Source organism: Etheostoma spectabile, chromosome 24 (genome assembly GCF_008692095.1).
Source record: "Etheostoma spectabile isolate EspeVRDwgs_2016 chromosome 24, UIUC_Espe_1.0, whole genome shotgun sequence".
Classification (NCBI taxonomy): Eukaryota; Metazoa; Chordata; class Actinopteri; order Perciformes; family Percidae; genus Etheostoma; species Etheostoma spectabile.
In genome coordinates this window covers 2,526,256-2,543,043 of record NC_045756.1, presented here as the reverse complement: position 1 = coordinate 2,543,043, position 16,788 = coordinate 2,526,256, and the positions used below count along the sequence as shown (strand labels likewise).

The window sequence follows — 16,788 nt, the reverse complement described above, 5'->3', positions numbered from 1 at the left end:
ATGAATGCTTTCAAACAGAGATGGATAACAAAAGAAGCAGGGAGGGATGGAGAGCTGAGCAAGTGGGCGGGGGAAAAGGAAAAGACAAATGATGGGGGAGGATGAAGAGGAGAGTAAAAGGAAGGGGGCAGTTTGAGGAATTCAGGAGAAAAGTGAAGTGACAGATTAAGAATGGAAGTGAGGGAGCGTTTCACCAGGTTGTCAGTGTGGCGTGATGCCTTTCTTGGTGACGGGAGCCACTGAGCCACATGGCATTATCCACAGCATCCAAATGTAATCACATCCAATCTCATCCCCCTCCTCCCCTCTCATCCTAGCAGCCAGCAGGTGTATCCTATTAAGCTTTTTATGCATTAGTTTTTCTTCTGACTGTTTTAATGCTGCCAATAAGATTTGGCGAAAAACCGATGACATCATAGGGTCATGATAAGCGAGAATCATGGTTGTTGAAATTGTAGGTTAAACACAACTCGGCACATTTTCTCTGCTACATCACGTGAACCGCTGATTACTGTATTTTCACACTATGGTGCCATTTTCATATGGTGCTACATCACACCAAATATGAAAATGCTGGGGCCTACTGTATGGTCACAATGTTAAATAGATGGAAATTAGTAATAATCAACTGGTTCAGTGTTGTGAACAAGATAAATGTTCACAGCATTCATGCTCTAGAAAATGCATTATGACAGACTATAGTCATACATAAATTTTGAAACACGTATAAATGATGAATTATTAACATTCAACTCATATTGAAATGTTAATTCATCATTTTCATATTGACAGACTGGGTGGAATTTGTATTTCACAATACGTTTTCACAATGTCACTGAAAAGTATTGTGAAACTCTTTTATTAAGAAATTAAGTTGGGTTTCAGTCATCTCAAGTTGTTTTATTTGTATTTTATTTTTTTAAATCCAATTTATTATTTATTTCATGATTATTTATGTAATATTAAACACTTTGTTGCTCTATAATCACTGACTTCAGTCAGATACCCCACTAAAGCAACCATAGTACATCCTGTGGTCATTCCATGTAGGTCATTACACACTGAACAGAGACAGGAATGTTTGGCCTGTGGGACTTCCATGCGCACAGACCGGCATTGTGTAAATCCTTTTTTAGATGACTGGGATGCCCTTTGGCCTCTTTAGCATTGTTGTGCTTCTCTGCCAGGTGGCCCGTCTTTATAGGTCACCACACACTGTTCTACATAACAAGCTACTCCATGTTTGCCTAGCAACTGTGGATGTTTCTGAAGAAGCCAAGTATAAATTGGCTTATAGAAAAGCAAATATCCTTGATTAGATTACAGGAGTCAGTTACTTAAATTTGATTGCTTATCCCCCCAAGGTAAGAACGACATTTTTGGCGAGATGATCCACCTGTACCGCAAGCCGGGGAAATCATGTGCAGACGTACGGGCGCTGAGCTACTGTGACCTCCACACCATTCAGAGGGAGGAGATTGTGGAGGTGCTTGACATGTATCCAGAGTTCGCCGACCACTTCCTTAAAAACCTGGAGCTGACCTTTGACCTCCGAGACGAAAAGGTAATCAGCACGGAGGTGCCACCACCAATTGTTGTCTTTGATTATGAAATAGTTCACTTTAAATGAAACGATCTATTCCATGTGTCATGTCTATTTCAATTAGATGAATGGCGTTGTCATTAATTCTCTTTAGTGCGTCAGTTTATCCATAGTTGTGGGAATGAAAGCATGAGGGCTACTTTAATCTGCCATGAGATGGAAGACGAGTGAGAGAGAGAGATTAGTCAAGCATTAGGGGTGGGTTGGTCATGATGTGGACTGTAATTATGATGAATTGAGTGGATTGGGAAGATGTGTAAGCTTGTGCCATTATGTGAAAAGAACCCACATTTATCAGTTATTTTAATTATCTTTTAAAACTGAGCCGGAAATGAACTTTGCTTTGGCCTGTTATTTATTCAAAGGATTGGAAAGAAGAGAGTGAGACAGACTGTTCTGGTAGGATTACATCATAAACAGGAGAGACTTGGAGCTCCAACAAGACGGGCAGTAGTTTATGTTCCTGATCATACATTTTCTCTTTACAGATGACATGCGCACAAGCAACTGACTCGGATGACATTGAGTGTCGGAGACGAGTGTCCTACAAAAGGAAAACCTCCACAGGTCAGCTTGAGACACACAACATCACTACTGGGCTTTAAAACCATAAAACCATGTTTATTCTTTTAAAATAAAGACCCAACACACTGTTCCTGTTCAATGTTTTTAAACACTTACACATAGCAACATCATTGTTCCAGCCAACTAACATCTTAGTCCCTCTGCAGCTTCATTAGAGAATTAACACCTCATGGGTAATGCGCCTCCCATCATCTGTGCATAGGTGGAGAGCGATGATTTCATTTCAGTAGCAATGTGCACGAGTGACTGACACAGACATGAGTGAACCTTCTGTCAAATGTAATTTATTGTTAAGACAATTAAGATCTTAACACAGAAATTAAATAAGTTTTATGACTAGTCATAAGACTTGCTCTTAAGTATAAAAACACCAAGGAAGTCATATGATATGAAGTAAAATGAGTCTATCCATCTTTGTTGTACATTTTATCTAAACCCTTTACTGCATAAGGAACTAACCCATTTACCTTTATCAACAACAAGAGGCTTGGAAATTTACTTAAAGTATAAAAGTAAAAGTAGCTGTGTGAATTAGAGAACAAGCTGAGAAACTTTAGTGGACATGGAAAAAGGCTCTTTAAATGCCATTGCCTACATTGTAAATGGGTGTCTACCAATAGGCCTAAAAAATATGATTGTTGTGACAGAGACTGGGACTCAAGGTTAATTAGATTGTGACTGAGTAGCAAGATATGAATTCAAGTGTGATTCTGTGAGAATTCACAGATCCAGTTTTTTAATCTTCCCCTTAACATTTAAAGGAATCTCCATGCATGTGTGTATGCTCAAATATGGCTTCTGGAAAGAAAAGAAAAAATAAAATATGGATTACTAAACTGAGATTAAGAAGTTGAGCAGAACATTGGCCAGTAGTCATTCTCGATGCATAGTCTACTATCTCAAACATTTCTCTCAGATAAGGCCGAGGATGATTGGGAATATCTTGCTGCTTGTCTGCCTAACCTCTGGGATCCCTGTTTTCATTTTCAATCATGTCACCGTCCATATTACTATGTGCTAACATTAGCTCCATCAAACCGCAATGATTTGACGCAAATGAATGCTGCCAAATCTGTTGAGTCATCTTGTAGTGGTGTCAAGTGCAACGTACAGTACTGTAAATTCCCATCCAATGCAACGTGCAACTTGACTAACAGGTGAAGAACACAGACAACAAAATCACTAGCTAACTTAATTAAAATGTGCAAGAATAATTAGACCGATACAAAAGGCATAAATGAACTGACAACATACGTTATACAACTTACAGTTCTCAAGGACTCCCACGCACAGTCTCAACTGATATTCCTCTGGACAGCTAGTCTTTTTTCTTTTCTCTCACTTTTTTTTCTCTGTGTGGCATGCATGCAAAATGTAAGGAGTAAAATTAAAAAGTCGCCAGAAAAATAAATAGTAAAGTAAAAACATCTAATAAAATCGACTTAAGGACAGTACCGAAGTATTGGTACTTCATTACTTCCCATCTCTGGTTAATAGCCAAAGTGATAATTACATCAGAGGGATGTTTTACGATTATCAGATTGCCAGTTAAACCAGGCTTACTTCAGTTAATCAGTCTTACTTTTAGTAAATTCCATTTTGTAAAGAAGATTTAAATAAGTCTGGCCTAAGTTACTATAGAAACTTACTCTTGAAGATCCGAACTTCCCCAAAGCAAAGAGGGTTTTTTTTTATTTACAGCTGCACTGTTAACACGTGTCTACTACATGTCACATTAATTAACGTTAATCTCTTTTGTTTTGCTTATTGCATTGGATTTGTTAATCTTGGTTCAGTTTATCAGGCTTATATCATACAGACCCTTCCCAGTAAACTGAATTTCTGAGTCTTCTTTATGAAACACCCCTGAGTACTTTGGTGGGGTTCAGATCAGTTACACTGTAGATGAACACAGCCGCCTCCCTGCCCCCGGACAGAAGGGCAGTGTTTAAGACGTGCGTATGCTGTGTGTTTGAGAGCAAGCTGCACCGTGGAAACGGTTGTAATTTGACTTCTAACCGCCAGGGGACTTGGAGACGGAGCACTCAGCAGTTTGGCTGGCAAATCTAATTGGTCGCTATGGTTACAGGCGGTCTGAATGCAGTATCACCATCTCCCAATATAACTCAAGTGAGGATAGAGAATGTACCTCACAGTCCATTTCGCAGTCCAGCAGCCGGCATATCCTGCCTTCATCCATCAGGTGTGAAGATGTAGAGTCTGATGAGCTGAACAGGAGCATTATTCATTTACTGTCAATCATACTTGACTTGTAAACACACACTTGGAGTGACTTTCAATTGCATGACATGATACCAGTGGTGGAAAAAGTATTTAGATCCTTTACTAAAGTAAAAGTCTACACTGTAAAAGTACTGTTACAAATAAAAGTCCTGCATTGAAAATACAGAAATTGAAAATTACTTAAGTAAAAGTATGTAAGTATCATCAGGTAAGTGTACTTAAAGTATTAAAAGTAAAAGTATTCAAAGTAGAAAGATCTTAGATTTTAGAAACTGGAAACAATCAAAACAGTTGTTTAATGGTCTAATCATTTCAGCTGGATTTATAGACTGGTATATTGTTGGGTAATTCAATTTATAATAAACATTGCATTTTATAAACTACGTGTTTTATGTACAAAAAAATCTTAATTTGTAACTAGTAACTAAAGCTGTCAGATGGATGTAGTGGACTAAAAGTACAATATCTGAGATGTAGTGGAATGGAAGTAGAAAGTGGCATAGAAAGAAAAAAAATTAAGTAAAGTACAATTACCTCAAATTTGTACTTAAGTACAGTACTTGAGTAGATGCACTTAGTTACACTCCCCCACTCCATGATACATAGGTTGTTTAAAAAATAAAGGGCTCACTGCTAACTTCTCTTTTTAACATTGTTTGTCCTCAGTGCAACCCCAAAGCAAATCACTTGCTACCCATTGTCAAAGATAATGAGACTACCCTGACATCCACAGAGGTTTCTAAGCAGAGCAGTCCGTGTTCCCACAGCAGGCTCCCTCATAATCATTTCTCCCTGTAGGCTCCCGCAACAAGGAACCTGCGGCCACCTACTGTGACACAAAGCAAGGGAGGCACCTCTGCGCCTCCTCGGCCGCTGAGGAGAGGAGAGAGTCCGCTGACGAGGGAGAGGACGAGGAGGAGGAAGGCAGGGAGGAGGAAGAGGAGCAGAGGCCCTTGTGTTCTGGTGTGCTGGGCTACCCGGTGGTTAGGGATCACACCGTGGGACTCGGGCTGAGCAGCGCTACCGACGCACAGGCTGCCGGAGACAACACGCAGAGTCAGACATATAAAGGTGAGGATAGAAACATTCACTTTATTTATTCCTAAAGTACTTTTCATTCTCAGCCTTCTATTTATAACAAAGGATTTATTTTTGGCTCCAAAAAAAATAAGCAGCTTTCAAAGCCATTTTTTTTTTTACTTTCCTGTCATTCAAAGAAATGCTTAATCTAAAAAGATGTTTCTATTTTTGACCAAATGTAAAAAAAGATTTTTAACAACCAGAATAGCACAGAGGAGACTGTTTTAATTCCATCTATATTAAGCAAATCATTGTCTTGTCTAAACAGACTTTGCTGTAAACCCACAAGCTTGTCCTCTAAAGTTTTATTCCAGAATGGTAATTAGCTCAGAAGTTAATTTAGACACACCCAAAATCCCTAAACCCCAGAGAAGGAATGTCACACCTATTACAAATCCAAACAGGGATTATGTGTCATTATGGTGAAACCTAAAAGCCACTCAGTAATAAAACATAAGAGGATTATATCCAGCAACCGTATGGGGGGTCACCCCTTTTGAGCGTAGGTCATGACCAAATCAAGAATTTACAGGAAACATTAGGTGAAATCATGTTGGTAACATGACTATCTGCTGAGTTTGGTCCCATTTCAATCATTGTAAGGGAATTTGAGAGATAAATGTGGTTTTATTTGTTAATTCAGCACTGTACAGTCAACCAGGCAAAACAAGTCAAGAGTTTTGAAATCCTCCTGTGGGAGCAGCAAGCTTGACTGAGCAGCTTCCACACAAAGCTGCATCTGGGATGGAGATCCCCGGCAAGCTCTGGGAGAAGTCATCCTCCTTTCACCGACTCCCTGCTGCTGCATGTCGAGCAAAACACACCACTTTGTGTTTCTGTGGCCTGACCTCATATGACCTCCTGTGGGAAGAAGCAACTGCACTGTCTGCTTAAACCCCATAAAACCATCCAGTATGAGCAAAGCTCCTGCACACACACACACACACACACACACACACACAGTAACACTCAGCAAGCGTGATTCTACGTTGAGATGGGGAAACTGATTTGATATTAATATAATTCAGCTGTTGCAGCCACAAGAGGATTTCTGCCAGAGTAGAGAGCAGAGTTATATTGATTCCTATAAACAGCCCGGTGAGAACAACATACAGGAAATGCCAATTTACTAATCTCCAGCCATCGCTTGCAGACACCCAAAAGGAGAGGAGCAAAAATCCCACTGAGTGTGTCAACCAGGGTCAGAGTTATCTTCCTTAGGATTGATGTTAGGATTCAGGAGGTGGTAAACTGATCAGAGCTTAGTAAAGCTAAATGATGAGAAGGCACAACACAGGAAGATTCTTCCCTGAGGCACTGTTCTAATAACACAGTTCATTTACTCTGTGTGTGTGTGTGTGTGTGTGTGTGTGTGTGTGTGTGTGTGTGTGTGTGTGTGTGTGTGTGTGTGTGTGTGTGTGTGTGTGTGTGTGTGTGTGTGTGTGTGTGTGTGTGTGTGTGTGTGTGTGTGTGTGTGTGTGTGTGTCCAGAGCTCCAAACAGATGAGTGGGTGCGTCATCGTCCTGACGAGGTTGTGAAGGAGTCAGCCCAGTGTCGAGAGACGCTAGTTGGGGAGGACGACAGCGACACAGACCTCACCTACGGAGAGGTGGAGCAACGGCTGGATCTGCTGCAGCAGCACCTCAACAGGTATGGAAAAGTAATGTTGCATGTTGGTCGTTAAACAAAGCACTTCACTTAAACCTCTCCTGAGTGCTCAAGGAGAAACACTGAACATCACACACTACTTAGACTACAGTATATAAGTTAAAATGCTCTTGGCCTCATTAACATCCAGGGACACATACAGTATAAAGTTGATATTTTTCTATACGTCCTCGTGCGGATGGAGAAGCACACAATCTGTATCCTCATCGGCTCAATCCCAAAGTCCGGACTCTCACACTCAGATTTTTGTGCGCATTCTTGCAAAATTTGTAAGGGCTCAGTTAGGGTTGTCCCAAAGTCGAATTTTAAAGGGCGTGAAGGTTGGAGTACACACTTACCGAGGCCTCACCGTGAGTCAGCATCGATGCAGACTTAATGCATTGTGACGTTTACCGCGGAGACCATAGAGAAATCTAGAAATTACAAAGGTAAACAATAGCATGAGACGCGACCACGGTACAGACCTGTTGTCCGGCTTCTAAAACAAGTTTGAAAAAATGTCTTTCAGAGCTTGCAATACAAGTCCCTGTGGTTCTGCCTATAATTGGCTGAAAACTTACAGACATTTTAGGCCAGACACCCGCTGCAGCCGTGTTAATGCAGAGAGCAGGCGGACTGGTGTGATTCTCATCTGGGGCTCTGATACAGATGAGGAGGAGGCAGACAGTCGGCGGCTGTCTATTTATAGCACGCAGACCCCAGATGCCAACACATTGCAAATACTGTTGACGTCATCCCGAGAGGTTGGGATGGTGGATGTCATGGTGAAGTTGCAGAGTTTTGGTGCAATTACGGTGGAAAAGGAAGAAATGGTGTTCTCCACCGCTTTATGAGATATAATAATGAACTATACAGCACAGTTTCATCAGGGTTGTACACACGGTTTTCCTCCCAGTGGAAACATTGGCCAGTGAGTGTCCCCATCATTCATGCATGTATGCTGGTTTGGGTGAGTAGTTGTTTGAGGCAGCAGGACATGGACACTGCACCACCAACTCTCATTTTACAGAAGCAGGCTGGAGCCAAAGGGTTTATCTGCACTTATTGTCCTCTAAAAAGAAAAACGGGCACCTGGCAACGCAAGGAGGCATTCCTCTTTACGCTCGAAGTCTCTGCTCGCTCTATTCACGCTTTCTGTGTCTGCTTTCATTTTGGCTGATGGACCAAAAAAACCAAGGGGTGTGTGTGTGTGTGTGTGTGTGTGTGTGTGTGTGTGTGTGTCGGGTGTGGTGTGTGTGGTGTGTGTGTGTGTGTGTGTGTGTGTGTGTGTGTGTGTTCTCAGACGCCCTGATGTAACTGCTGCTATGTGATGACAGTGTAGGTGTACAATTTTCTGGTACCTGGTTGCCTACAGAAACTTTCAGCAAATGTCAAAGCCTTATCTTCAATTTATAACTTTACCTCTTGGTACGATTCCAATGTTCATGTAAGATAAAATAAGACTTTATTTCCTTTCTTATTGATTTTTTTTTTTTTTTTGTTTAAGTTAAAATCCTGTAGAAACAGAAAACACTGGAACTAACATTTAATCTAGCACTGTACTTAAATACAATTATGAGCTATTTGCACTTGTTTATTTTCATTTCCTGTTACTTTATACTTCTACTACACTACATTTCAGAGGCATGGTACATGTATATCTCACTTTTCTCACACCCAGTTACTGGTTAACATTTTAACATCAGTCAAAGGGACAATTATTTGTTTGCAAACCAGTAGTATCAACTAGTGTTTGATACTTAAAGTACATTTTGTTGATAATGCTGCTGTACTTAAGTACCATTTTGAATGCAGAGTGTTTACAAGTAATTGAGTATTCTTATTTAAGTCAGAATTTCTCTTCTTCCTGGGGAATGTGCATTTCAGGAGCAGGGGACTAAGATGATACTCTGCAGTAGTAAGGTTGAGTCTCCCTCTAGTGTTCAGTATTAGTATTGACCACCCATCCACCATCCCATAATGATAGCACATAGTCACCTAACTGTATAATAGAAATGGGAAGACAACACACAACATACAATGTTTCAGTAGATTACTTTTCCCGTCTGGGCTTACTATTTTGTTGAGAAAAGTAGGGTAAAAGGTAATATCTGTCATTATATTACTTTTAGGGATGACAGCCAAGCAACAGTGATGATGAGATGTAATCATTAATACTTTATGTGAAATTAGGTCACTGCAGAAACTAACAAAATTAAGTACAACAAATAATAACACAAGCCCTGCTAAACAATCTAACACACTGTACCAATGTGACATTGATAGCAGCACAGTAAGAATGCTGGGCTTTTATAGTACTGGTTTAATCATTGGTCGTGAGCAGCATCATTACACATTTAATTGTTGTCATAATTGTGACAACAACCAATCTCTATTAGATGACTTTAATGAAAAGACATTGTGATGATGACACACTGCTGTTTGTCATCCGTAGGTGAATCAGTATTGATTAGAAACACTGAGCATCTAAACAATCAACTCTTAATGATCATTTGTTCATGTTAGTATTGACCACAGGGCCACAGGAATGCTTCGTCTTGCCTCAGCCACTCTAACGATTTCAGCAGGCTTAAGATTTGGGAGAAATTCTTGCAACCACAATGTTTGACAACTTCCTTTGTTGTCTTATTATTTGTCTGTCCATCAGACTGGAGTCCCAGATGACTTCAGACATTCAGGCCATCCTGCAGCTCCTCCAGAGGCAAACCACGTCCGGCCCCCCCGCCTACAGCACTGTCACCTCCAGCCCAGAGTACCAGAGGCCAGCCATCAGGGTGCAGCCGGTGTCAGAGCTCTGCCTCGCTCCGGCTCCGCCTCGGCCACAGGTACACCACACACACAGACTAATGACCAATGAAAATTATGAGTACGCTCATTCCAGAATGTTAATTATTGTTTGCTTTTATAAATCGAATGGTTAGTATCAAATAATGCTTACAAACTAAATAGTCTGCAGTGTTCATTTCTTCAAGATTATATGTGTAATATAAACCGCACTGAGAAAAAAAAAGTTAGTTTTAGAGTAACAAAACTCTAATTTATTATTGTATGTACTCAATTTAATGTACTAGTCAGATGGTACACTACTATCATTTAAAAAAAACCAAATGATCAAAAAATAAAAAATAAAACCAGAAACAAATTGGAAAAAAAATCTATAATAACTAGGGGTGATCCGAGATACGGTGAAACGAGTATCCGGTACGGATAAAGCACTTTTGCCGAGTACAAGTATTATCCGAGTAATATGAGGCAATATCCGTGGTCGGATTGAATACAAACTCCTCAACTGCGCGCGCCAGCATTCTGTGATAATCACAGCGCCCCCCCCCCCGCTACAAACCCGCTCGGATCAATCACCAAACACACAGACATGAGGAGATATGCGCCTCTCTCTCTCTCCCTCTTTCCTTTCTCTTTCTCTCTCTCTCTCTCTCTCTCCCTCTCTCTCTCTCTCTCTCTCTATCTCTCTCTCTCTCTCTCTCTCTCTCTCTCTCTTCTCTCCCGCCCCGTCAGTCAATCGGGTCTGCGGATTCTGTTCCGTTAACGTTTAGGGTTTCTTCAGCTTCAGGTGTTTTTAACTTCGGTTGTAGTCCTACATAGTAACCAGTAGGTTTCTGGTGAACGTGGGGTTTGTAGTCCTTACATAGTAACCAGTAGATTTCTGGTGAACGTGGGGTTTGTGTCCTTACATAGTAACCAGTAGATTTCTGGTGAACGTGGGTTCAGACAGCTGCTGCTTGGTTTAAATGCAACTCCCGTTGCGTCTCTGCCATCGGAGATTTTTTTTTTTTTTTACTGTCAGTGCCCCCCGCCCCCTCTCTCTGTGTCTCTCTCTCTTACTCACACACACACACACACACACACACACACACACATACCTGGTGTGGAAATAAAAGAACCAACAAAAAAAATCACACTGATCATAAAAAAATAAAAAGTTAAAAAAAGAGAGTTATATTGAGTATCAAAACTCTTGTTCATTACATTTTACTTCATAATTGCGACCCATGTGTTGTATTCATTGTTGCAAAACGTTCTGTATATAGTTTGTTTGTTACCATGACAACACCATTGATCTGAAGCTTGATGCTGTCATGTTAATAGTTTTCAAATCAGCAATAAATATAACAATTTCTGATCAACTCATATCAATTGCATGCTTAAAAAACATACCGGTTAAAGCCCCGCACATTTCAAGAGAACCCGGCCCACTTCCGGGTTAAATCTGACCACTTCCGGTTTAGGCCCCGCCCAGTCCGAGTACAGATCCGGATACAGATAATTCATGTGGTAAACAGATACAGATACAGATACAGATAATGCTGTACTCGCTCATCCCTAATAATAACCTTGCCACAGCTAAGGAAGCTGGGAAGCAAAAACCTGGCCCTAAAAGTACTGTAACTTTGGAATATACCCACACTAAGTACAAATACACATTCGTAAAAGCATGTTGCGTTGATTCAGTGATCTGTACGCTTAATAATTAGCTTTTAAACTTGTGCTAATATAAGGTGTCTGTATACTGTACTGAGGTCTTGAGGTCTGACTCTCTGCATGAACAGTTTTGCACATTGAAGCTACGCTGTGACTGAGCCAAAGCCATCGTCAAACACTGCAAATGTTTATATCGTGTACAGACCGTGTCAAGAGTCTGCAGTAATATGTGCTCGGTCAGCCGGTTTACTTTCAACAGACCTTAATAAGGTAGCTGTGTGTGGTCTACTTCCTTTGATATATCTGTCTTTAGTTTCTCTGCCAAATGGCTCATGACGCCCACTGCACTCTGTCTTCTTCAGAGCCCCGGCCCAGAGAAGGCCCTGAACAAATCCAAAGAAACCTCCACGGTCCTCCTCCACACAAAGACTCTTCCACATGGGAACTTTGCTGGACTGCTTGAGAGCGACACAGACCCCGTGCAGAGACACACACAAAACGGCGTGGACTCTGTAGAGCAACACCACCACCAACAGCCACTGAAGTTCCCATCAGGCCGACAGGCCTCTCTACCCGATGTCCCGAGCAGCTCAGGAATGTTGGGACTCCACAGGCCAGTTTCTGACCCGGGGCTTCCAGGACAGTAGGCCTCCCCGAGCCCTTCGACGTCGACCGAAGGTCTTCTTTCATGCTTGACTCAGGGTCTAAGAAAGAGACTGTATATGCAAAGGAAAACAAACTGTAGACTTTCTTCCATCCCTTTTTGGAAAATCTCCCAGCCCCCCCCCCCTTCCAACTCTCTGATTTAAATGTATAAAGTCCATTTATACAGAGGTATTTATACACTATATTACTAACATATGTAAAGTCATCATCTACTGTGTACATACTTTAAATAGGACACTGCCAGCAACATGAGGCACCTAATGTGCGTTTTCTGAAAGAGATATGCATGTTTTTGTTTCTCATGGTTTCTTTTCTTCTGTCGCATGTTACTCTCACACACTGCAACATGCCAGGCAATCAGGTGTGATCCTGGCGTGCTTACAGACGACTGTAGCTATCAAGTCTCATTTTCTATGACTCTTCCCTCTTCACAGGGACAAAGCTACTTGAAACTCTTTCTGAGGCATTTCTATACTCCACAGCTTTGAAGTTCATCTTCTATCAGACGCTCCAAACAATCAACGCAGTCACAAACTATCTAAACTATCTGTATATTTAGCGTGCCTACTGTAAACAGCGTTGCCACAGCAGAGGAAAATCACGTCTTTCTCAGCTCCAAAATACAGAACACAGCGTAGTGTTAATGTGTGTAGAGGCTGCGTGGACATCCAATAGCACAACCAGACTTTTGTCAGTCTTTGAAAGCAATAATGATGCAGTACTGGACACTAACAGAATCTTGGTATATTTCTAGTGTCTAATACGCTCTGGAGATAATTGTATACTACCTAAACAAAGAAAAAAGCATCTTTTAACAGCATTTATGTTATTGATTTGGTATGCGAGTGTAACAACTCAACCTTCACACACGAGATGTTTGAGTGGCATGTTCAGACAACAAAAAGAATGCTTTAAGTTGAAAAATCAGAATTAGCATATAACCACCTGTATCTTATTAATATTGCGCAAGGTTGGTTGTGGGGTATTTGCAGTCAAAACTTGAAAGGGACATCTACAGTTTGTCCAGTCAGTTTGGGGATTTTAATTATTTCACAACTGTTCTTCTGTGAAAGAATGATGTATGAATGGAAATGTATTCCTTTGTCTGCGACTCCTACAGTAAATCATGGCAGACATGTTTTTTGGCGACTGTTGGGCATCTTACCATCCGAACCGCTTATCTTCCAGCAGAAGGTGACCGTTTCCTCCCAGACTACTGTTCCCAGTAAATCCTAATTGTACAGTAGTTGTTTGCACTGGTTATGCTGGGACTTGAGTTTGCTATAGCTTTCTATGCCACCAATATTTCTAACATACAGTACTGTAAGTAGTTGCATGTATATTAGCAGATTTTCAGAGGACCCACAAAAGACCATTCATTTTGCCTGCTATGATTGGTCCGTCCAGGTTCTGGATGGCTGGAAATCTGTTTTAATGGGAGGGGGACAAACGTCTCTCCCAGAGCAAATGAAACATGAGCTAGCAGATTTCTCTGGTTTTCTCTATCATTCCATCATAGAAAAAGAACAGCTGAAGACATAAAATCCCCAAACTGCCTTGACATAATGTCCCTTACAATTGTATGTTAAGTTTTGGCTAGTTGACAGGAAGCAACATCCTGAATTTTCCATACAGCCGACGCAATCCCACACGATAGTTTTTGGTTGCATGCTTAGGGTCTTCCATTGTCGTCTTAAAAAGTACAATTTTCGTAAATAAAAAAACACCACTAGGAAAGCATCATCAGAAAAACAATGTTTTTTTCATGTTTTGGGCTGAGGACACAGCTCAGCCTTCAATAGCCTTAGCTTTATAAGCCTGCTCTAGCCTTTACAAATGACGTCAGTCCAATGCAACAACAACCTGCTCCTCCACCGTCAGATGTAAATGTACTGAAACAATTTAGGGTGAACTGCATGACATTTATTTATTTAGTTTCCTAACTACACAAGTTTCAACACCCACTCATGTATTGCATGGAGACCGCACTTGACTAAATTATAAAAGGTCTCAATGAACTGTGTGTGACATATATTGACTTGTAAGGTACAGCACATCATCCAGAGAGATTTAAAAATAATGGTTAGCCCTATTTTTCTAAAACAAAGTTTCATTTGCCATTATTTTTTTATGTACCCTTGATGTTTGTTAGAATGCTGTGGACTGCTGGTGGGTGATGGGAAGGTGATGAATGCAATGCACAGCCGCTCAGTGTAGCAAGCAAGACTTCAGTGACAGGCGTTTTAGCTGGGTGCTGCATGTGCCATTGAAATAGTTTGTCTTGATTTTAATATTGCACATTGATTCTCACATCATTTCTCCAGAGTTCCTACATCAACTTCAACCTTATTGAACGTAAATCAGCGTGTTAAAACCCAACATTTCACTCTCATCTAAAGCCTTCAGTGGGAACCAGAGAAGTCAGAAATGATAAATGGATGAGGTAAAAGAAAAACCTTTTACAGGACAATCCAAGTGTTTCCAGCAGAGTGCAGGGTGTGTTTGTTTGATAAGATTTCTTTCTTGAGCACAGATGTAGAACAAAAGTTGCTAAAGCCTAACTTGACACGTCCGACACCTAAAGAGTCTACTGAACTTTCATGGGATTTGCAAACTTTTGCACAGATTAGAAAAAGTTGCTGTACTGAATATAAATGTCACTTTTTAAATCTAGTGCTGTTCAGTTGTTTTTATGCATTTTTTTAAATGTTTGCCACTGTATTTTATACAATGCAACCCTTAACAGCTAATTTGAATGTTTTTGTTCTTAACTATATTTGAAGAAATGAAATATCTGGTAAATAGAATGGGGGGGGGAATGTGCTATTGTATAAATTAATAAACAGAATACATACTGATTAGAAAGTGTTTTATTGTTAGTAACAAAATACCATCCTTACTCCAACATTGGTTGTGTGTAGAGGTTGACTTCAATGCAGTGGTGTGGTGTGCATCACAGGATAAACTTAACAGGAGGGACAGAGACAGGGAGGAGGAGAGAGCGTCAACCAAAAGCTGTTGAATCAACCACAGGAACTCAACAGGACATGCTTTTTTAAAGCTACCTGAGCTGCTTCACATGCAGGTAAACTCCAACTGTAACATGAAATGTCCATATACAAAACATGTCTGACAAACTGAGAGTGAAAACAACTTCAGTCAGGTGCACTAGAAAAATGATTAGGGGCCAAAAGGGGGTAAAATGAAATTTCAGTTCAGCATCACACATTGCCAAGTCTTCTAATCAGTGTAGTGGGATAAAACATGTTGAATGTGGCTGTTTATAGTCTGGACCCATTTACTTAAAATGTTACCAGTATATCAGAAGCACCTCAGTCCTTTCACCAACTTCTTGCAAAGTGTCTTTGTTCTGCAGAGCTTTAATAAGAAAGATCTTCACAACAGATGTCTGAGTAATCTGCACATCAGTGTCGCCATTTCAGTAAAAATGATATCCTGAAAACATTTCTCTCATCAGTCCTGTAATCCTTTCAGCAGATGTATGAGTGGGCGGTTCCATGTTTGTTAGCCCTATGGGATGCGCAGGCATGGACAGCCTCTCATTTCCAGCTCTGGTTGCACAGCATGCTGTCCCATCTCACAGTCAGGAAAACGAATATCTCCTCTGGTGGAGAAAGGAAATCTCTACGTAATCTTGTTTCCCAAGATGTTCCCTGGCACTAAAAATCATTTCGAGGCATCTGTAAACCTCACCTGGATCGCTGCCTGCTACATTAATGAGGAGATTAACCCTTTACTGGAGAGCAGCTGTGCTACCACAGGCAGACACCTGTCGTCACCTCACCGCCCAGGCAGCTCTCTACCTGCTGATGATGATGATGATGGATGATGATGAGACGCCCCAGTCGGTACTACATGACGTCTCCAGACCCCCTCCGGCCACCTTAACTAATGGACCCGAAGACGACTCTGCGCCACATGAACATTTAGCAACTTGAGCGGAATAAATTTATGGATTATGAATCGCTCTTCATAAGATCCATTAGTATTGATTTCACAAAAATACCCCCTCTTCACAAAAAAGTTAGAGGGAATGCTATTTGTTTTATGTAAGGCTTGAAATTTACTTAAAATGCCAGGAAGGGATATCTTTGGAATGCATCTTCATGACAGGCATTGTTTCTTTGGGAAGTTGCACTTGGGCCATAGGGTAGCATAATGTAAATGATTTTTCTGAGTAAGTTTACTTCTGGTTCTGGGCAGATACATTAAATGGATATTAAACCGGCTTGAACAGGTGAACAGCTGTGGGATGAGGGAGGGTACCACTAAATGGTATACCGGCCACAACAATAATATAATGAAAATCTTGTTTCAAATTAGTCAGTAGTAGAATAATCGTGTATCTAATTGATATTTGTAAGTAAGTAAGTAGTAAGTAAAGTTTATTTATAAAGCGCTTTTCTCAGATAAAAATCACAATGTGCTGTACAAAAGAGTAAGTAAAAAACAAGCAGTATAAAATGTATATAAATATATAG

General features: G+C 40.7%; 1 protein-coding gene across 5 annotated transcripts in view; it reads left to right on the top strand.

The window, feature by feature from the left end:
• LOC116673998 (potassium channel, voltage gated eag related subfamily H, member 7) overlaps positions 1-15,100 on the top strand; it is a 62,867-nt gene extending 47,767 nt beyond the window's left edge. For all 5 annotated transcript variants that reach the window (XM_032506461.1, XM_032506459.1, XM_032506463.1 and 2 more), the window contains 6 exons: positions 1,365-1,564; positions 2,092-2,170; positions 5,231-5,503; positions 7,003-7,162; positions 9,828-10,005; positions 11,983-15,100. In XM_032506461.1, coding sequence (XP_032362352.1) covers positions 1,365-1,564; positions 2,092-2,170; positions 5,231-5,503; positions 7,003-7,162; positions 9,828-10,005; positions 11,983-12,267 — 1,175 coding nt within the window. In that variant the 3' untranslated portion in view covers positions 12,268-15,100. The remainder of the gene's footprint in view (positions 1-1,364; positions 1,565-2,091; positions 2,171-5,230; positions 5,504-7,002; positions 7,163-9,827; positions 10,006-11,982) is intronic.
• Positions 15,101-16,788: the final 1,688 nt, after the last annotated feature.